Here is a 21043-nt window from a genome sequence, read left to right as displayed (position 1 = left end):
AAAATCTGTGGCTGGATTTATGTTTGCATAAGATAAGTCATCTTTATTTGAGAATCTGTATCACTCATGCTCCATGTAGAACTACAACAACAGCAGGATTGTTTTGGTCTAAATCTGATTCATGTGGGGAAAACAACTAGTCTTTGGTTTTAAATATTCAATTCTTTCACAATGTTCATGCAGTGTCCTGCACAGTAATCAGCACCCTGTTGAAGATGTATCAAAACCCTTAAGATAGTTTTTGGTTTGTTTGCTTTCTTCTTTTTTTTAATGAAATTTTATCTTAAAATTTGAGGGAAATCAAACTTTAATTCAACTTACTGATTATCAAAAAACACTGCTACAGTTATTGAGTAATTTTAATAATCATTATAAAATAAATGTCACTGAAATGTTTCAATAGGGTGCTCTAATATTTAAAGCTCTAACTAGGACATACAGAACATGCTTTTAAGTAAACTTAGTCATTAGAAGTGTCTTTTATGACATTTTAGAACCTTAAACTAGATCCTTTAACTAAATATATTTAAAAAATGCATTTAATGTTAATAATTAAGACAAAAACTTGAAAAGTTCTTAAAAATTTATTGCAAATACAGTTTATACAAAAATTAATCAACAACTCTTTAACACACACTGAAGGTTGTGTTAGTCCCAAAAACAGAAAAAAACTTAAATATTAAAATATATTTAAAATAATTATTTACAAAGCATTTTGTATAATTTACACACAACTGCTGTAGATATAAATGTGTTGTGTAATAATGTTTTAATTAATTTCATATGGAAATAAATACATAAAATAAACATTGCTGTTTTCCTGTGCAAAAAAACCAACCAAGAAATACACAGTCGATCAAATTGTTGTCTTTTACACTAAGATGTAGTTTGTCCCTTCAGGTTTCTACAACCTTCATCAGAACAAAATAAGGATAAAAAGTTGTAGTTGACGTTTTTCTGTGCTGGCACGTAGGTGTTTAAATGGTTTTCTATAAATACTGTTAATCAGATGCGTTGCGTGTGGATGTGAGTCAGAAACATGTGCAAAGTGGATGTGTGGGTTTGGGTGTGTATTCATACTCCTTAATGTCAGCTGATCCCTGATTGGTCATAAATGAAAATGTGGATATTTCCAAAACAAAAACTCCACCGATCAGTCATCGCTGCTGATGAAATCTTCAGTTCCTTTAGCAGTTACACATCAACACGTGAGCGGTTTCATCATGCCAACCCAAAGGAAGCAAAATATCATCACTTCATGCTCCAGACGGCGAGTTAAATGTATAACAAAAAATATATATTTTTTCACTCTTCAGAATAAAGTAGAAAATAAAAGGAGCAGCTCAGTCACAAATGTTAGACTTCAATGCAAAGTCCACAGGTGGTAAAATACATACCTTCAGTCTGCAAACTGAAACAAAGCGATAAGGCTGCACTGAGCAATTAAGACTCAGTAACAAACATCAATAATTATTGCTTATGAAACCTAATCTAAGGTCCTGTAAATGTCAGGATTGGAGCTGCAGCCCTGATCTCATCATGTTGGATTTTAGAAAGTCCATGTTTTTTTGCTGCAGCTCTACTGAAACTCAGCCAGCACAGAGGAGTGCAGGTTCTTCTTCTTCAGCGAAGGCGAGGTTGATGTTGGCGAGGAGGCCGTCACAGGAGTGAGCGTGACGCTGTAGAGGTTGGTGATGAAGGCCTCCCAGCCGCGACGAAGCGCCCGGTCAAACGCCTGAAGGAAAAGAAGATAATTATGCTTGAATAAAACATGGAGATTATGCAGATTAGTCATGTTTTAGTTACTTTGGATTACATTTTAACGTTTTCTTTTATGCTTTTTACTGCGAGATTGTTCATGCCTCTCAATCCATTTTGTTCTGGTCACCTGTAGAGTTCGCTGGAAACTGAAATTTCCCTGTTAGGAGCACAAGCTGCCTATTGTTTCTAAATGTGGGGCGGCTTTGTTACTCTATTCTGGGAAATGAAAATAACTAGGAAATAAAGTCTGATACTAGTGGGAATATTTACATTTCAGGGACTTTTACCAGCAGGAGCTTCAATAGAACCATTAATGGTGAAAAGGATCATCAGAAGTATTATAAGGTTTGAAAGAAACAAGTTATCTAGAAGACACCAATTGGGACGTTCAACAGCAAATAATATGGATCTTCCCATTTATTACCAAGGTCTGGAAAAGCTAAAACAGTGTTTCAAAGAATCTTTGTTCAGAGTAGAATAACCCAGTTCGCACCCAAATAATTTAGACACTGGAGATCAAATGTGGCTTTGATACCTTAAATAAAACTGAAGAAGATCTGCTTGGGGGGGTTCCAATGAATAATTTTAAAAAATAGGAGTCTGTGCCTGAGATACAACCAGTAATAATATTAAAAACCATTAAAGCTTAAGTATAAAGTTCTCAACCAGTGGAGAAGTGGCAGCTAATGGTCTTCAGAAGATATTTGTCCAAAAAGAGGTTTTCTCCAGACACAACAATGTTTATTAAATCATTTAATGCAGAAGTACGTAGGCAACAGTGAACCAAGTTTAGGGGCTTGTAGATATTTTTACACCCTCTTGCGACATTTATTTCTTTTCAGTTGGTGCGGTTTGCTTTTCACACAACACCATGTCAAACAAAACAAACCTTTTGAAGACCAACAAACAAAGAAGGAAACATCACAAAAAACTCTGAATAAGTCACTAAACTCAACTTAATCTTCACAAAATGTATACAAAAATGGAGTGACATCAGATTTTTGTGGTTGTAGGCATTCTCTTTTGTCTCCTGCTAGTGCGAAACTAGCATGGTTGTTTTGGTTGTATTTGCCCAGAATGCCCTGCTCTGCAGTCCACTTTGTGATTTTGGAGCGGTCTATGGTCCGCTTGGCGTTCACATACACATTCGAACCACGCTAGTTCACTTCAACCTAACTAAAATAGGTTTTTAAAAGGACTAGAGTTTGATTTTTTGGTCTGCATCAGTGTTCGATTGCGCATTCAGACCTCCACAAACAAAACAAACTTTCTAGACAAACAACAAGAGTTCAATTAAAGCGGACTAAAGTTTCAAGTTTGAAAAACGCTTGGATTTGCTAATTGATATGCTCAGAGAGCAGCTAACCACTGTTAGAAAAAACTGTGTTTTGTACTTTCAAAATCTAGTCTGTAAGATTTCCAGAGAGAGTCAGATGTGATTCTTGGGGCTTAGGTCAGTGGAAAAACATTTGGCCATTTTCAAGCTGAAAAAGTCCTAATCTGGTGATACAGGGGGTCTGACTGTGAGAATTATGGTGGCAGATTAACATCAGAGGAATGTTTTCACTCTGTTGGTTTGATAGGAAGGCTCTCGTTTCAGTCCACTGATCAAAGAACGAGACACAGGAGACTCAGGAATGCCACCTCGGAGTGAGCGCGTCTCAGTCGGAGCAGAAAATCTCTACGACATGCGAGGATGGTGAAAATACACGTTTTGTGCCGCCTGCTGACCTCTGTCCTCTGGTTTCATTTTTATGACCCATTAAGGGTGAGGTAAAGGAAAAACTGCAATTACTGTGTTGGTGATATGCACCAGTGGCTGCTGTACTTTGTCCCAGGTGAGGATGTATTATTAAGGTGATATGAAGGGTTTCCTTGGTGATTAATAACCAACGATGAGCCAGAACTTTGCCCTCTTGTTCCACATGCTCGGTTATGTAACCTTTAAGAGGATTAAAGTTTAACCAAGCGGCATAAATGTGGAATTTGTCTGACATCTTAAACCGGCAGAAACAAAGTCTCACCTTGCGATAATTCTTCCTCTTCACCATTTTCATCCCTTCCTCTTGCTCCTTCTTCATCTTCCTCTCTTCCTCTGACTCTTCCTCCTCTTCTTCTCTCACTCTCTTGTTGTCTCGGATCAGAACCCGGTCATCCGCGAACTCCCGGACTTGGAAGTGAACAAGGCCAGGCTCCTTCACCGTTTCTTCCTCCGTCTTTACCTTCATCATGTCTTCCTGAACTTCTGGGCTGGACTTCTCGTTTTGGGTTGGGTCCTCTTCAGCCTTCTCGTCCTTCTGCTTCCTCCTGGTGCTTCTTCTCCACCTGCTGCTGAGGCGGCTTGGCTTTCTTTGCAGGAGAGTCTCTCCATCGTCCTCAATTACCCCAAACGCCTCCACGTCTTCGTCTGCCAATGTGTTGGGTACCATTGTTGGGGAGGAACTGCCGTCTTTGACCTCAGCCTCAACGTTACCACCGCTTATTTCACACCCGTCGTCTGTGGCGGGCTCGGGTTCATCAAGGCGGCCGTAGAAGCCGCTGGATTTGTCAAGGAATTTGGGGGCCCGGATGGAGCTTCGGGTTGAGGTTTTCCTCGAGTTTCTGCCGATCGTCATCTTGTCTTTGCTTTCTTCTTAAACAATTCTTTGCTTATCCTAAAACAGAAAAGACATGACAGATTAAGAGATTAACACTGTTACATAATCCATCAGCATTCTTTACAGGTGACCTATTATGCTTCCTTGAATAGAGTAGGATATATATAGAACATGCTCATTGCATTTTTTGCACAAAATCATTCTTAGATAATGAGATTTTAATCTGGTCACTTCTGCCTATTTTGAGCTCCTTTCAGAAAGAGCTGTCACAGAGGCCCTAAAACCATTTCCCCCCCAACTCAACATTTACACTAAAATGTGAAAATGGCTGCAAATTTAGGCGCAATTATACAACTGTACATCTTTGAAAAGAACAAGTGGAGCCTCCTGCACAACAAACAAGAATGCAGCAAGTGGTTTCAGGATGGTAAGTCAAAAACAAAAACACTTGTCTCTTCCAGCCATTGTACAGAGCATACAACAGAAAACCAGATGACCAAACATTTTGTAGCTCAGGTTGGGTTGCCAGCTCGGGCAACACTACGGTTGCTAGGTAGCGGCATAGTGCCTGCTGATTTGTGACAATATATTCGGAAGTTTTTGTATAAACTCATTTTCCAGACACCAAAAAACAGGTGAGTGTTTTTTAAAGGACTTTTAGTGTTTTTAGGTCCCCTTTAAATTAAAATTTTCTTGACCTTCAATCAGCTCAGGTTACTCTCAAAGGTTCTGACGCTAAAAAGAAGTAAAACTGAAAAGTCAGTACTGTGAAAGATTATTAATGGATAATTCTGGTACAAATTCCAGCTTCGTTGGTACAGATTGTGCAAAACTCTGCAGGTTTATCAGTGTAAATCAGCTGCTGTGGCTTGTATGTACTGTAGAAGGTCAATGCCAGTGTTATCAAGGTTGTCAGTAAGCCAGATGTCAAAACCAAAGGCACATTGTTCTACAGATAAATACAAACACTGACAGTTCGACTTTGATATCCAGCTCTCCTGCCGTAAGCAAACTAGCAACCAAAATCACTAACTTCAAACTGAAAGACAATGTTGAAGCCAGGACACTTTTAGTATGACTCACAAGTTACTAATAGTCAGGATATGATATTATCTAAAGCAAAATACCATGAAGTCTTAGCAGGTTTGGTCTGTATTTTAATTGGGTAAAAATAAACTAAAGTTAACTGTCTGTCTGACAAAGTTACTTTAATTTTTAGGGTGTGGTTCAGGTGTTAGCATCATGGTCCATATAGAAGCCTCAAACAGGAGCAACTCATGCAGCATTTGATTCATCAAAGTGTGAATCAGTCTCATGCTTTGAATGCAGCTGGGAGGGACTGCAATGAGATGACCTGGCTGTCTGTGAGTGCTTCAGAAAAGAGACGGCCCCACAGGTGAAATCCACTGTTGAGAAAAGTAAAAACGACCAAAAGTCTCAAACACTGGAAACAGTGTTTCAGATTACACTGTCACTAGATTTTGATTATGTTCTTTTCGTTCTCTTTTGTAAAAGAGTCGGTTTCAGTACTAGCTAAATATATCGATAAAGTTTGTGAAGCTACTAAATATATGGTGCTAATACATCTATGATCTTAAATCCAGGAATAGTAAAATAAACCCAGTTTTACTGTGTTTTCAAGCTTAAAATCCAGTGGAATTAGCTAACTGAACTAATCTGTGAACATGCTAACTACTATTAGCCTTACAAGCTAACTACAATCTGCATTTTGTAACTACATGTTCACTAAAACAGGTTGTACAGTATATGTGAAAGAGTTAACGATTGTCAGAAGTGCAGAAAAATGTTTTAGTGCAAATGTCACGTTTTAAGCAAGGCGGCCATATTGGATTTTGAGGTCGACGTCAGTGAGAGACCTTTGAATTTCTCATTGGAAGAGAAACTTACCAAATGTTAGCTTACTTTGTGATGGTTCCTATCACGTTTCACAAGTGGTACACATGTATAGTCCTATATTTGTCACCTTTTAACGTTTGAATACATAAAACAGAGATGTGCTAATGTTGCTAAGAGTTGTTAGCAGCGTCACTGACTGAAGTCAATAAAAGGGGAAATGTTCTTTCATTTGGAAGAACTTAAATTTCTTAAAGGTATCAGCAGTTGGAGTGAATGCTAGACATGTTTCCCCATGTGTTTTGTTTTCTTCTGTGCTCATATTTTGGGATTAAACCGGATGAACCGTCAACCACAGAGGATCAGAGGCAGAGCCACTTTGCATGCAACGACACCTAGCATCACCGATGTTCTTCTGCCCGACACAAACCAAGTAATGGAAAAGTTGGTATTTGTAAAGAACACATTTAAAGCATAAAATGTGTTTAAATAGATATTACTTAGATAGTACATTATCCTCCTTCAGAAGAAGCCCATTTTGAAACTAAACAAAACACCTAAATGTAAGGTTTTTTTTTTAACCTAATTTGACTTTATTATTATTATTTCCTGGTTTAGATTAGTCAGCTTTTTTTTTTACTGGGTAGTTGTAAAATGAACATTGAAATGGAGCTTAGTTCTTTTATTTTAGTCACCATTTGAGTTTTTAAATTTTCTATAACTTAAAGGAGAAAAAAATCCTAAACTTTATGAGTAAAAGATGGTAATTTATATCTTTTTAAAAAATTCTTCTTATCTTTTTAAGATTGGTTTTCATGATAAGTATGACTGCTGGTAGCAGAAAGAAATCATTCTGTATATAAAATTATTAACTAATAACAGCTGAATTGAATTAATTTAAAAGTAAAAAACGTCTTACCTGCTGTTGTCCTGAGTCCTTTTCCTGCTGTGTGTGTGAATGACTAAGGACGGCTCCCTTAAACGCACCATAAGCTCCACCCCAACGTGACGTCATTAATGAGGTGAGCTGAACCAGCAGCAGAAAAAAAAATGTTCCTGTCAGGGACTCCGTGTCCATACCATTCAGACACACATTCTCTTTACGCTCTTAGAGATAAAAACTAAAGTTCTGCACTGAAAACTAAAACATAAACTAATCGTGTCTGAATAAAGTTTTACGTTTAAACTCTTTAAGATCTTTAACTCTTTAAAATATGCAGCGATTTATCTCTGCACCTTTTGCAGGCTTCCTGTTATCAGTGAATAGAAGTGATAATGTTGAACCTGAACAGCTGTCAGCGATAAATTAAAAGTCTCAAAGGTTGATCAACCAGTTACCTTTAACCCACATTACATCAAACTACTGATATTGATAATTTGATGCATATACATTAAAAGATTAAATATTTCCGAAGTAAAACTTAACATGAGTTCTCATAAAATCAGTACTTTATTCTCCTAACATTATCACTTTGTTCTTGTATTATTTTGACTATTGTTTACAAGTGTCGTTTAAAACAAAACAAGACAAAACGAAACAAAAAATCTTAACTTACTCCAAATATCTTTGTAGAGTTGAGTCCAAAGTCCAAATGGATAAAAGCTGTAAAAACAAGATGGCGGCCTTGGGCGTCCTGATGTCTCTCTGGACTGGAGCGGATGGGGGGAAAAAAATCCAGATTTTCCAAAAATTTAATTTTCAAGAAACAAAAATTTGATTAATCAATGAAATCCATTAATCAAACAACATTTGATGTCTTCACAGTTAATGGAAACTATCATTAAAGCGATTTTAAAGCCACTGAACAATTGAACTATTTGAACCAGTTAACTGTGAAATTAGTCGCCTGAACTGTTTAGGTTCCCAACAGACATGATTTATTGGCTGTTATTCTAAAATGCTGACTTGCCCACAGATATAAATCAGAAGTCATAAAAAATGGAGTCCCATAATCCAATAGTCCAATGAAAGTTGTTCTCTTTATGGCTTAATTAGTTTCATATTGTTGTTGTACAGTAAATTTCTTCTTTATGACTTTGCTTCAGTTCATTCAGGTTGGCAAATATTTGTTTCTGACGATTCGTTTCATTGTCAGCCATTTTGTTTCACATCCGGGGTCTTCAACCTGTGGCTCATGAGAAATGACTAGCGACAAAGAAACTATGGTGTTTTAGCATATCAACTTCTGCCTTCAAACTCAGAAAGTTTTAGATTAATATCAAATTTTCAATAAAAAATAAATAAATAAAACAAAAAACAAGAAAAAAAGTGAGTTTGAAAAGTTGTCAGCTTTTGACTTTTGGAAGTCAGAAAATTGAAAAGTTGAAAATTTTGGACTTTTTTGGGATGGGAGATCAGAAATTTTCAAGTTATTTCCTAGAAAAAGAGATTTCTTTTGGTGGAGATTTACTACTACTTTTTTTTAAATCTACAATGACTCTAATATGCCTTTTTAAGATGTTTTAAATATGCATTTAATAACAACTGGGGTAAGCAGTATTTTTCTCATTTGATAAACTGATTTCCAATTTCAGGATGACACTAAAAATAGCAGTAAAACTGTTTTAAATCAATTTTTTGTCATTATGTTGTAAATTATGTTCTTTTCTTCATTTTCATTTCCCATAAGTTTTAACATCCCACAGAAGGAAATATATCTATTGTCTTTTCTGCAAAGTTTTATGTTTTTCCTTATTTTAAAACCTAAAATAATAATAATAATAATAATAATAATAATAATAATAATAATAATAAATAAAATAAATAAAATGTGATTCTTTAAAAATTACAACACGTTTCCTTAAGTAAATATCAAAAATATTAAGTTCTCTTTTTTTTAAGTTCATGCAACATTTGTGGTTATAAACAAATCTTATTTAGCTGGACTGGCAGCAAATATGGCCAAAGCACCTAATTATTGTTTTATCTTATCATTACGCCGACTACCGGCAAAGTACAAGATAAGATATGAAGAAACCTTTCTGATTACGTAATAATGTCTGAATGCACTTACCTTTCAAATGGTTTCTTCAAACCAGAAGTTGTATTCTTTATCCATTATCTGTTCTGCGATCAGATTTGACTCCACAACTGATTTTCCCTTTTCTAGTAGAAAATATCTGCCGGTCTTCAGTCTGATAGGTGGACTCTAGTTACTACTGTGGTAACTAAACACAAATACAAATCATTTATTTATCAAATATTTTGTATTTTGTAGGTCCATAAAATGTTTTTAGGTTTTATTCCCAGCAACAATGATACATTTGGTCAGCAACAACTGCAGGAGTTTTTGTTGGGTTTCTCCTTTCAAACAAGAGCGTTCCTCAGATATGAAATGGGAATCTTTACAGCCAGGTAAATGTTTGTGGAAGAAGAAGATATGGAAATGTCCTTTTATGCTTCTGTTTGGAGAGTAAATAGTGAGTTTGGGAGGGACGGGGAGCGGGCGCTACGACAGCGTAGCAGATACTGCAGATAGAGAAAAAAGGGAAGAGTTCATTTCTGCCGAAAAAAACGGAGAAATTTTGAGAAATTTGCAACAAAAACTTGGACATTCTTTAGTTTGAAAAGTCAAAAAATTTAAAAAAAAAAAATAAAAAATTTCCAGGGGAAAAAATATCAGAAAAATCTCAGTTTAATATTTTTTAAGTTACAAACTCAGAACATAAGGAGTTTGGAAAGTCAAAAATCTGCTGGTAAAAATTCAGAAAATTTCAATTAATGTCAGAATTTTTTAGAAACATATTGGGAATTTCAGAGTTTGAAAAGTTTTCTAGAAAAAAAATATAAAATTTTCAAATGTCAGAAATTTTCTAGAATTTTTGTTTAAATTTCCGAGTCTGAAATGTCAAAAATTGCTAGAAGAAATTCACAAATTTTGAGATTAATCTCATAAATATTCTAGAAAAAAACTTGGAAATCTCAGTGTCAAAAGTCAAAAACTTTCCCAAAAATGTCCAAAAGTTGCAATTTTTCAATTTTGCAAATTGGTCCTGTTACGCTGTCATGGGGAGTTGATTTGCTGTGTGTGAACTCAGTGCTTGCTTCTCAGACATGCATGCTGAAGCACGAAGGGATGACGACATCATCAACTGTTGTTCTGTTAAACCCTGAAAGCTTGAAACTGAGTTTGAAAACATTAAAATGAGAGTGAATCATTGTGGATCTAACAGAGTTACGACCTCAGCTCCTCTTACTCACATCCCAAACGGTGTGTGTGTCTCTTCTCACTCCATATACGGTCGCGCAGCGGAGACTTCTCCACTCAGAGGGCGTAGCAGCCATCAGTCAGCTCAGGAGAGGACGATGATGGATGACGCTGGAGGAAGCCGCCATGAGGCAGAAACAGGTGAGAATGATTAAATCTGCAGCTCATCAAACTGCTGAACGCCAGAATGATCGTTCAGGTGCAGACTGAAGTAATAAAAGTCAGACAGGTGAGAGGTGTGACTAAGAAAAGTCCTCCTGAAAGTGAATAGTGTCACTTGACAGGCTCAGACGAAAACTGATGCAGCCATGACAAACATGGCAACATTCAAAATGACCGAACGGCAATGGATATCAACGCAAAACTAAAGCAGACCGTGTCAGATTTCAACCAGGAATAAACAAACTTAGGGGAGTTGGGTTAATTATTGGCCAGTATATCAGTAAATTGATGGTTTTTACTTTGAAACTTTGAAACTTTTTCAAAGGGTTGAGGTCAGTTTTTCCAGGTCCAGGTTCAGTGGAGCAACCTCAGAAGAATGCTTGAAGGAAAATTTGGTAAAAAACCTCTTGATCTTCCCTGTCCAAACTTTGAGCTTCGATTTCGGCTCATCAGCTGTTTTGGTCTGCATCTCTTTTTTGCCGTCTACGAGCTCTTTAGACTGAACTGGGTTGTTGACGGCTACTTTCATAGATTCCTCACTGTATGCAAGCAATGTAACCATCAGGTCCATTATGATGAAGATGGTTTCCTCAACCATATACTTGATAATGGATTTAAAAGGTGCTGGGTCGACATGTTTTGTTGTAGGATCATCCGAGTCCAAGCCATGAGAAATTCTATCCAACAGATATTTTGCAATGAGCTGGTTCAAATTGTCTGTGTGCTCTGTGTGGTAGTCTCCGTCGACGCCATGATTTCAGCAAGGGTTTCAGGTACTTTGTTGCCCACGGCTGCCTCCAAGGTCTCAAGAGTGGATTTTTGCTTGAGTAGGTTATCCAGGACGTTGGATGTAAATATTTCCAAAATGTCTCCAAAAATCTCCCCCAGAGTGCAGGTGGTGCTGGGTAGTGGGTTTCCAGCTCCCAGTCCCAACCACTCCTCTGGGGTCATGTTGATGAAAAGGCGGTCGACCACCGCCTCCAAGGCTTCGACGGTGACGCTCCCTACGGACGGAGAAGTCATTCTACTGGACATGACTGCTAGATTTGTCAGGTTTGAGCTGCTAAAATATCGAGGTGATAGAGAAAAAGAACGAGCAAATAAAGACCCTGTCTATGATGTCCGTCCACACGTCATAGTTATCAAACCAGTCTTCTGACCTCACCTGACAAGTCATGTTGCGTCAGCAGCCACTCTACTGCGCATGTCGCCTTCAGACTAACTATATTATGTACAGTTGGGCTGCGGCGTCTGTAGCCATCAGGTTTTTTTTTAGCGCATGGTTTGTGTAGCTTACACCGCCTCCCGTTCAACCCGCTGCTCTTTCATTTCTGAACGCTTATAGTTTGTCTTCATGGATCTACATCTTCATTTTCCTCTGGTTGAGACCAAAATAGCAATACATTATTTTATTTGTCCTTTGCACACTAAATATGAATTGCGGTGTATTGGTTTTCATGAAAACTTATATTTTAGGAAAACCCTGTTCTGGTGTCCTTATTGTTCACTATGTTCGTCCCATTTAGAGGGACTCGGCTTCTGCTTTGTCCGTTAGTTTTGTGTTTCTCTGTCTGTCTCTCTTTCTCTGTTTTCAACGTTTGAAAATCAAGTGGAAAAAAAATCCCTGCTTAAACCATCACTTGCTATTAAATGTATACTTAAAATATAAGGTGATTCTTAATTATGGTGATTCTAAACTCAGAAATGTTTTGATTGTGCTTGGAAATTTTCTAGAAGAGCTTGCAAAGTAAAAGATTTGCTAGAAAAAGTCAGAAATTTTGATATTAATTTGATATTTTCTAGAAAAAAATTGAAATTTTTTTACTTTTTATCTCCAAACGTCCAAAATTGTCAAATTTTGCAATTTTTTCTGATTTTCAAAAGTCTAATATTTTTTACTTTTTCATCTTAGAAATTTCCTATTTTTTTTCTATAAAATTTCAGCAATTAATCTCAAAATTTCAGAATTTTTTAGCTGAAATTCACTCCTTTCTTCCATCTACAATGCTGTTTTGAAAATGCTACCCGTATTTATTTATTTTTTGTTAGAGGGCGACAGTTTGGGAAAGATGGTTGAAACTGGGACACATTTGGTCATTTCAACATGATCAAAAACACTTAAAAATCGTTTCTCTGCTAACATTAAGCTTGTCGAATGCCTGGATGTGACGGTGAGGCTTTTTATTAATTTATTTTGTTTAAATAGTTACCAACCATGTTCTCCCTCACCGCCTGTTATTAACGGACACTTGAACGCATCACAGACATATTAAACACGTTTATTTACAAGGCCTGGGTCAGACATCATCACACTGTACAATGTAGAGAACAATAATCACAATAATAAATACACAAACACCAGCAGATAAACTTTCTCACAGGCACTATATTTTCTTACGCAGGCACAGGCTGATTTTACAGAAATGGAGTTTAATGACCTTCAGTCTGTTTGACTGCAGAGTACGTTGTGGGAGAAAACCTTGATATGCAGCTAAAATAAAAATAAAAACGGATTCCTCCCCATTTCAGTCAAATTCAAGTGTTCTGCAGAGTGGAAATGCAACACTGTGCATTTTTAGTTTGCATATTGCGCTGTGAATATACACGTTTATGAGCGTCAGCAGTTTTTCCCCTCATTCAGGGATCTTCATGGTGCAAGATGTAAGTTCAAGAGCGGCTCTGGGCGTTAAACCATTCAGAGGATTGTGTCACAGTTGCACCAGTATGGAGACAAGGCTGGTTTGTTCGCGCTATTACTAAATATATAGCTAGTTTATGTTGTTAATGTGTCTTATTGCTGGAGAATTACTGCTGATGATCTAACTTGACTCAGAAATATTTAACTAAGAACAGAACTCGTGCACAGTTTGATGCTTTATAAAATATCTAAGAGTTATAGACATTAATCATGCTAAAACAAAAGCCATGCATGAATATTTGTCCTTGAATCTTAAATGAATAAAAATGGAGTTACAGAGAGGTTGAGGTCAAACCACATACAGTCTAAATATATCCAGCTGCTGCCGGGAGTAATTACTGGTTTATTCTAAAGAAAGTTAACATGGAAAACCTCTATTTGTATCTGAAAATACAGTGTGGAAAGTATGGAGGAACAAAAGTGCCACTATGCTAAAAAAAAAAAAACTAAATTAAATTAAATACATAACCCTATGTTGCAGCATATTATAAATGTGTTACATTTAAATGACAATATAAATATAACAGTATACTTATTTATATTAAAATAAACCAAAACATTGTTTTATATTTTTTAAAAATATGCAAAATTGATCTATTTATATATTAATGCTCATGGATTTAACATGTTAGTTTCAATTAATTAATTACATTTAACCTGGTAATTTTAACACAATTAATTGCTTTTTTAAAAAACATAATCAAGTTCCACTAGAATGCTGAAGTATCCTTCACTAGTACAGGATACTAAAATAACTGGAGAACTTCTAAAACTATAGATTAAAAAGTTTTAGATGCTTCCCACAATAAATAGAAATAAATTCCACATTTATTTAAGTGTTTAATACATTATTCAACAGTTTAATAATGATAAATTAATGTATTTCCAAACTTATTTAAAATATCAGCTAAATCCATCTTTATTTCACGTCTTATTCACGCATTAATTTGTGGCCCTTCTGGCCCTTGATAAAAAAAACGAGGCTTTGAAAATGCTGTTTGGCGCCACCTTTAGGCAACTGTTCAAACTGCACGATAATCACGATAAACACCAAAACGGTTACCTGTAACACTCACTTATGAGCTGAACCAAATCCAGACAGTCAGAGATAAGTAAACTTAAAAGCCTGTTTTTGAGCAGATGCTTTTTAATGTTGGTGTTCATGTTGCTCAGACCTCCACAGCGGGATCTGAGCCCAGTCCCTGCACCTGCAGCGCCTCCTCCCTCTTCATCTTCGGCTTCTCTGTCCGGGTGTGCCACACCAGCACCTAAAAATGAAACGCAAACAATCAGACAGCATGCCGACATGCTGAGCACTTAAAGTGCAGTTCTATTCAGTCTCTGCGACAGAAACAGCAGCGGCAGCGTGTCGTACTTTAGTGCAGTTGTCTGCTTTGGGCTCCAGCTCGTCCACTGTCACCAGACCCTTAAGCAGGCTGCTTTCCAGGAAGCCCATTGGTGCTTCTCCGTCAAAGCAAGCGTCCGGATTGGCCAGGACCAGTCGGAGGGACACGGCGAAGCCGGCCATGTCCATCGGGAACGGCCGACTGGGCCGCCAGCCGGTGTGGAAGCGAACCACCTGAAGCATCAAGTATGAAACGGATGATCTGTTTAGGCTTCAACACTTTATGATACTAATCATTAATCTGTTGTTAACCCTTTAAGATCCTGTTGTTATACTTCAGCATATCTATTTCGGATAAATAAAAATATAAATGCTGGTTTTTCTTTTAGGTTCTTACCCAGTCTTAGAGATTGAACCACTGTTCAATCTTCGAATGATTTTACAATGTCTAGAAAATGTGGACATGTGTAATTTTTGCAACACTTGTTCAAAATGTAAAATATCATATTTAACAATGTCATATAAAACATTGTGAAAAACAAACCAAAACAAAAATCTGAAAACACGATTTAATGTCCAAAGTATTCGTACAAAACCGTCTACTTTGAAAATGTTTCTCTATGTTTTTGTCTCAGATGGTTAAAATAATGGAACTCTGACATTCATTTGCAAAGTTGTATCTATATCAGTGGTGTCCAAAAGGTGGTTAGAGGGCCATTTGTGGTCCGTGGACTGACTTTTATTAAAGTTTTCCTGCTCTTTTCCAATGTATTTAACTTATTTTTCTACATAACTTTTATTTTGTCTAAATTGACACAGATGGAATTACAGACTTAAAAATCCTCTATTTATAAGAATTTAACAACAAGAGGCACAAATAAGAGTGGAGGGTTATGAACTGGTGGCTTTTGTGTGAAATCTTCCTTTATTAGAAGAGGCATTTAAAAATCTGTGCAGAAATAAATTAATCTGTTGCTGGAGGGGTAAAAAAACATTTTATTTACCTTTTTATCCAAACATCCATTTTATTCTGCTTATTCTGTCCATGGCATTCAATCTTGTAGAAATCTGTTGTCGGATTAATCTGATTTATTACAACACAAATAAAAGCTTATGTTGTTTTTTTTCCTCAGTCGAAGTCTTGAACTAAATTTATAGCCAGAAACTTACGGAGGCATCTTAGAGAAACAATCAATCAAATTTTATTTGGATAGCACATTTCAGCAGCGAGGCATTTCAAAGTGCTTTACTTAGTTAAAAACAGAAACACAGAGTCATGTAACATTGAATAAACAGTAAGAAAGAGAAAGAGATAAAAACAATAATAAGAATAAAAATAAAAGTTAATAAATAAATAAAAAATAAAGATAAAAACATTAAAACCCACACCCACCTTCCCTCCTTCAACCACGGGGCTCTCAAACTTCATCCCACCAACCAACCCGACGGGCCAAACAGAAACCCGCCGAGTGCTCCTCATCTGACAAAAACACCAGGTTACACAGAAAAAAAAATCAAACACTTTTCATGACATAATTTGTTACTGTTACTACTAATATCTTGTGATAGTAATAAATATAACAAAATGTTATGTTTTGGAACGTCTCAGTCACCCTCTACAGAAGAAAACACTAAGATAACAAAATAAGTCCCCTAATTTCAATTACTTTAAGGTACAAAATAATATTTCCACTATTGAAATATTTCAATAATTATTTCAATTAAGCAGATAAATATTTGTCATGTTTGGCACAATGAGCTAAATATTCATTAACAATCTAAAATTGTGTTGAGGTTAATCACCTTCATGCTCAAATTAAATGCTTAAATGCAAAGTACAGTTGAAATCGGGTATTTTCACACATCCAATAAAAAGATGCACAATTTTTCCCTCATTATCTGAAATTAAAACAAACTAAACTTTTTTGTTTTAGGCCAATCAAAATTACTAAAATTATTACTATTTACTAAATGCCACAAAATTTAGCAAGAATTTCCTTTGTAACTTTTGTTATGAAAATATCTAGTTTTGGCGGTAAATAATACTTTTAAACGTTATTCAAACATTAGGTTGCACTTTACTACAAAACTCTGAAAACCTCGGACATTTTCAAGCACTTTCAAGGATTTTAAGCACCTTTAGGAAGCGTGTGTTCAGGATCTCGAGCGGAAATCAAACATTCACAAACCTCTTCGAACAGCTGCAGGCTGTAGGTGTTGTCGTCATCGGCGAAGTAAACCACGCCCTGCTGACCGTCGTCCCCCGGCTCAGTCTTTCTGTCTTCTCTGAGCCACCGTAGTCCTTCGTTTCTCTGCTCGACGCCGCGGGGTTTCAGCCAGCTGGGGTCACCCTGAGGTCAACAGCGAACAGTCAGAGTAAAACGTTTGAAGACATAAAAGCCGGCTTTGACTCAGAGCTGGGACTTAGTTAAGTATGTCTTGGTTTTTATTCATATTATTTTTGGTATTTTACTGCCAAATTGTATTGTTTTTATTGTTATGATAATTTTTAAAATCAAACTTATTTTGATTTCTTGTCTTTTGTCCATTGTGATGTTATGAATCACTTTGGTCAGCTGAGGTTTATGTAAATGTGCTACATAAATAAACTTTGACTTGACTTGGGCGCCCAGCGAAAACACTTGTGCATAATTCTTAAGATAAATAAAATTTTAATTTTTGACTAGTCAGAATTGCATTCAAGATATCTTGAATTATTTTTACCAGCAGAGTTGGGTAGTAACCAGTTACTCAATTACATTTACTGGAGTAACTTTTTTAAAATTTACTTTTAGGAGTATTTTTACTGGGCTGTACTTTTTACTTTTACTTGAGTAATTTTATTATGAAGTATTTCTGCTCTTCCTTGAGTAAAATTACATTTAACCAAAAGCTCACTAGACACACACCTGCAGTTTTTGTTAAAGTTTTATAAGTTTTATATTGAAAGAAACTGATTTGGAAAAAATGTCATTGGTCTGATTTTGTTATTTTTTGTTACTTATGGGATTTATTGTAATAATTTTCGCTTAGTTTTATATTTTGGTCTTTCTGATGATGTAATTTTTAAATATTAAGTGACAGGTAATTTGATCAGTTACTCAGTAACTGAGTTAACTTACCAAATACTTTGCTACTCTTACTTTTTTAATTTCTTGGATGGCTACGTTTGCTTCTACTTGAGTAAAAAGTAGAAATAGTGCTGTTTCTACTTGAGCACAAATTTTGGGTACTTTGCCCGCTGCTTACTAGTCAGAATGTGAATGTAAATATCCTAAATTATCATTCGGGATGGTCAAAATGTCGTTTTAGACATCTAGAATGTAATCATGATAAAACCGATTGTATGCTAAAATGGGACATGCACCCACCTCCTGCAGTTTGCGCTCCTTTGCGGTGGGAACGTTCAGATGCGTGTAGGTCAGGCCGCTCTTCATCAGGAAGTTGGAGACGAGTGGCGTCTTGCGTGGCGAGTCCTCCACCAGGATCCAGTGCAGCTGAGGGACGTGAAGGAAAGTCTGGGACAGACGGGTCAGCTCAGCCTTCTGCACCAGCCTGCGACGAGGAGGACAAGACGACCACTGATAAACCTTTCTGGATCGGACATCGCCTATCAGCCGCTTTAGCTAGTGACGCTCCTACAGACGCCATTACTGCGAGTCACAGAGTCACGTCCATAAAACCAGACTGTTCCAATAAGGGATGACCAGGAATCTATTGTAAAAATGATCATAGTGCCTTTCTTATCCGATTTCTATAAAATATGGTTTAAATTAAGGAATTAAAGGAGAGAAAATTCCTTATGTTTTGATACGTATTCTCCTATAAATCTATAGCTTGGTTACTGTCAGTTCTGTCAAGATGCAATGATGAAGCAAATTTGTCTTATTTTGGTTAATAATTAAATTTTACATAATTGCCGCTGTAGGGGACACTGTTGAAATTTAACAAACTATAGCTGCTATACTTTATGAAATATTTCATCCTATTTGATGATTGTTACGAATTTTGCCATGTTCAACAAACAAACGAGAGAATAAGCCCAGTTTTGTCTTTTATTGAACCTTTAGAAATTACAGCGACTGCTGTCCGCCACACCAAAAAATAAAATAGCGCCAAAAATAGTTCTAAAAACAACAACAACAAAAAAACTTAAAACCGCTTGTAATTTGCTTTTCTTCGCTCTCTGTCGGTTTTTACGCTACACACAGACCCGTTGCCACGGCAACCGACAGACAAAAACTCTGCGTGCTCACAGCGCAGAGATTACGTTCAAATTTATCAGGAGGAATCAACACCGTAAAACCGTCCCCATCCCAAAACAGAACATCAAGTCTGTTACAGTTTTATGAAGGTGTCACTTTAACTTTCTTCCCACATTTTGTAAAGTATAACAATGGTGACAGCGACCGAGGGGACCGGAGAATGGAGGAGGAATACCTGGCATATGTTGGGGTGATGACAAAGATAGTGGAAAGCGAGGACTTAGGAGGCTGCTTCTTCTCTGGTTGCTTCGCCTTCTCCAGCTGCCGTATCTGGCCCTGGAGGCGGTAGAGCTCCTCCTGCAGGCGGGATATGGCGCGGTCTTTCGGCAGGTCGTGCTCTGCGCAGTCGCAGTGCTGGCCTGGGCAATAAATCGATTTGATCGATTAATAGTATTTTTAGTTTTTGAAGACTTAATATTTGGAAAATCTTGTGTTTCTATAGTTTGGACTGATGTCAGCATATCCAGAACCGCCATTTTGTTTGACATAAAAAAAATATTGATTGTTTTAAAGACATTTCCCACAATACTTTTGGTTTCTGAAAGTAACGTGGGAATATTTTGTCCAGCTGCTGTGTTGAGCTTTCAATCATCCGAGACCCTTCCGCCATGTCAAAAAAATAAATAAATAAATAAAATGAAATCTAAAACTGAGAGAAAAACATTGTGTCTGAAAACAAGTTGTGAACTTATTTTATTTTCAGTTTCGAATAATTTTTCTTCAATTTATTTATTTTTTTGTTTGAACAAACTTTATGTCACCAATTTAGCTCCATATTTTCTGGCTATCCTACTTACCGAGCTGCATCAATGCATAGATGAGACCCATCAGGGAAACCATGAAGTATAGCACAAACACAGTCTTCAGCTTCAGCTTCATCCTCGCTGCCATGGTACCTCTGAGAAGGAAACAGATCAAGCTAATATGAATTTAAACGAAATGAAACCATTTCTTCCCCCGGCAGCTTTACATTTAACCATCTGAGGTTTAAATAGCACAATGACAAATCAGTGGGAGAAAAGGCTAGGCTAACATTTAGCATCACTCACCAGCGGCGGGAAACGGGGTCAGGCAAACTTAAAGCTTCATGTCATCTCGACTAGATATAAGCAAAGGTCGCTCACAGTATCAAAACCTCCATTCATTATTGTGTCTGTTCAGGACATTTCTGCAGCGAAGTGCACCAACAACGTCCGGTGTTAGTGGAACCCTATAAAGAGTCCCCCTGGAAACATCTATGTTTAGTTCCGCACAGGAAAAAGAGTTGAAAAATAAGTTAAAAAAAACAAACAAACAAAAAAAAAAAACAGGTACAGTAAAATATTTTTTACTGTACCTTTTTACAATTAATTAACCAACATGTAAAAATGAAAACTATGTAAATTATATATAACTAGCAGCCATTATGCATTTCATTGTTTCAAACTAGATTTTCATAACTTTTCAAAAGCTATGAAAAATTGCAACTTTATATTTATGCAATTCATCTTATATGCTGTAATTTATTTTATGCTCTTCCACTTTTTCATAGGTTACCAGAATTAAAAATCTGAAAAATATCCACCTCATAGTTCATGCATCATTCCTCAAATGAGAAAAAATGAGGACATCAACCAAAATTTAAAAAATATTAAAACTTTAAATTGCATTAAAAATAATGCATATTATTTCACAATTAGATTATTTTTTCAAAAATAAAAACTTATGTAAATTCTAAAATGTAATCCATATTCCAATTTTGAAATAAAAAAAATTACATTATTAAAAATCCTGGGTGTTCTGTAGAACCATTTGTCTCTGCTAATGACATCTTCAATTCATTTTTTGTATCCCAGGCTTAGTTTATGGACTGAACAGACAGAAACAGTTACCATTATACATTTTGAACTGTTGATTTTATTTTTGAACCATTTTTAATTGTAAAGTGTTGATTTTATTTTTGAACCCTTATTTATTTTGAAGTATTGATTTTATTTTTGAACCCTTATTTATTTTTGAAGTACTGATTTTACTTTTGAACCCTTATTTATTTAGAAGTGTTGATTGTCTGAAAGACCTTAGACATGAATTGCCCCATACACGGTTTGAACCAATGACCTCAGGATTACCAGCACGGTGCTCTAACCTGCTGAGCTAACTCACCTACCTTACAA

The 21043-nt window shown here is 36.3% G+C and overlaps 2 protein-coding genes across 3 annotated transcripts; both read right to left on the bottom strand.

The window, feature by feature from the left end:
• Window positions 1-1008: 1008 nt before the first annotated feature.
• LOC103153609 (uncharacterized) lies at window positions 1009-7851 on the bottom strand. 2 transcript variants are annotated; one of them, XM_016662056.1, is made up of 4 exons: window positions 7769-7851; window positions 7132-7239; window positions 3786-4415; window positions 1009-1735 (listed from the first exon to the last, which is right to left on the bottom strand). In XM_016662056.1, exons 3-4 carry the CDS (start codon window positions 4374-4376, stop codon window positions 1580-1582), a joined length of 747 nt encoding a protein of 248 aa, XP_016517542.1. In that variant the 5' UTR covers window positions 4377-4415; window positions 7132-7239; window positions 7769-7851; the 3' UTR covers window positions 1009-1579. The 2 variants fall into 2 exon arrangements, with proteins under 2 accessions (XP_016517542.1, XP_007574662.1); XM_007574600.2 differs by lacking the exon at window positions 7769-7851 and having other exon boundaries at window positions 7132-7270.
• Window positions 7852-12845: 4994 nt separating this feature from the next.
• On the bottom strand, window positions 12846-20118 carry b3gat3 (beta-1,3-glucuronyltransferase 3 (glucuronosyltransferase I)). The gene is made up of 8 exons (XM_007574599.2): window positions 19940-20118; window positions 19688-19788; window positions 19066-19249; window positions 17997-18180; window positions 16815-16976; window positions 16019-16105; window positions 14656-14859; window positions 12846-14548 (listed from the first exon to the last, which is right to left on the bottom strand). Exons 2-8 carry the CDS (start codon window positions 19779-19781, stop codon window positions 14450-14452), a joined length of 1014 nt encoding a protein of 337 aa, XP_007574661.1. The 5' UTR covers window positions 19782-19788; window positions 19940-20118; the 3' UTR covers window positions 12846-14449.
• Between the last annotated feature and the right edge of the window lie 925 nt (window positions 20119-21043).

The sequence above is a fragment of the Poecilia formosa genome, unplaced genomic scaffold (genome assembly GCF_000485575.1).
Source record: "Poecilia formosa unplaced genomic scaffold, Poecilia_formosa-5.1.2 Scaffold357, whole genome shotgun sequence".
Taxonomy (NCBI): domain Eukaryota; kingdom Metazoa; phylum Chordata; class Actinopteri; order Cyprinodontiformes; family Poeciliidae; genus Poecilia; species Poecilia formosa.
The sequence above is the reverse complement of the archived record's forward strand: the minus strand, read 5'-3'. Positions and strand labels throughout refer to the sequence as shown.

Excerpts from the sequence above, each read along its gene's own strand:
- b3gat3 (XM_007574599.2), bottom strand. The coding sequence starts at position 19,781 with ATGGCAGCGAGGATGAAGCTGAAGCTGAAGACTGTGTTTGTGCTATAC. Across the intron at positions 18,181-19,065 it reads ATCACCCCAACATATGCCAG|GCTGGTGCAGAAGGCTGAGC; the intron begins GTATTCCTCCTC and ends TCCTCGTCGCAG. Across the intron at positions 14,860-16,018 it reads CCGTGGTTGAAGGAGGGAAG|GTGGTTCGCTTCCACACCGG; the intron begins GTGGGTGTGGGT and ends TTGATGCTTCAG.
- LOC103153609 (XM_016662056.1), bottom strand. The coding sequence starts at position 4,376 with ATGACGATCGGCAGAAACTCGAGGAAAACCTCAACCCGAAGCTCCATC. Across the intron at positions 1,736-3,785 it reads AGAGGAAGAATTATCGCAAG|GCGTTTGACCGGGCGCTTCG; the intron begins GTGAGACTTTGT and ends CTTTTCCTTCAG.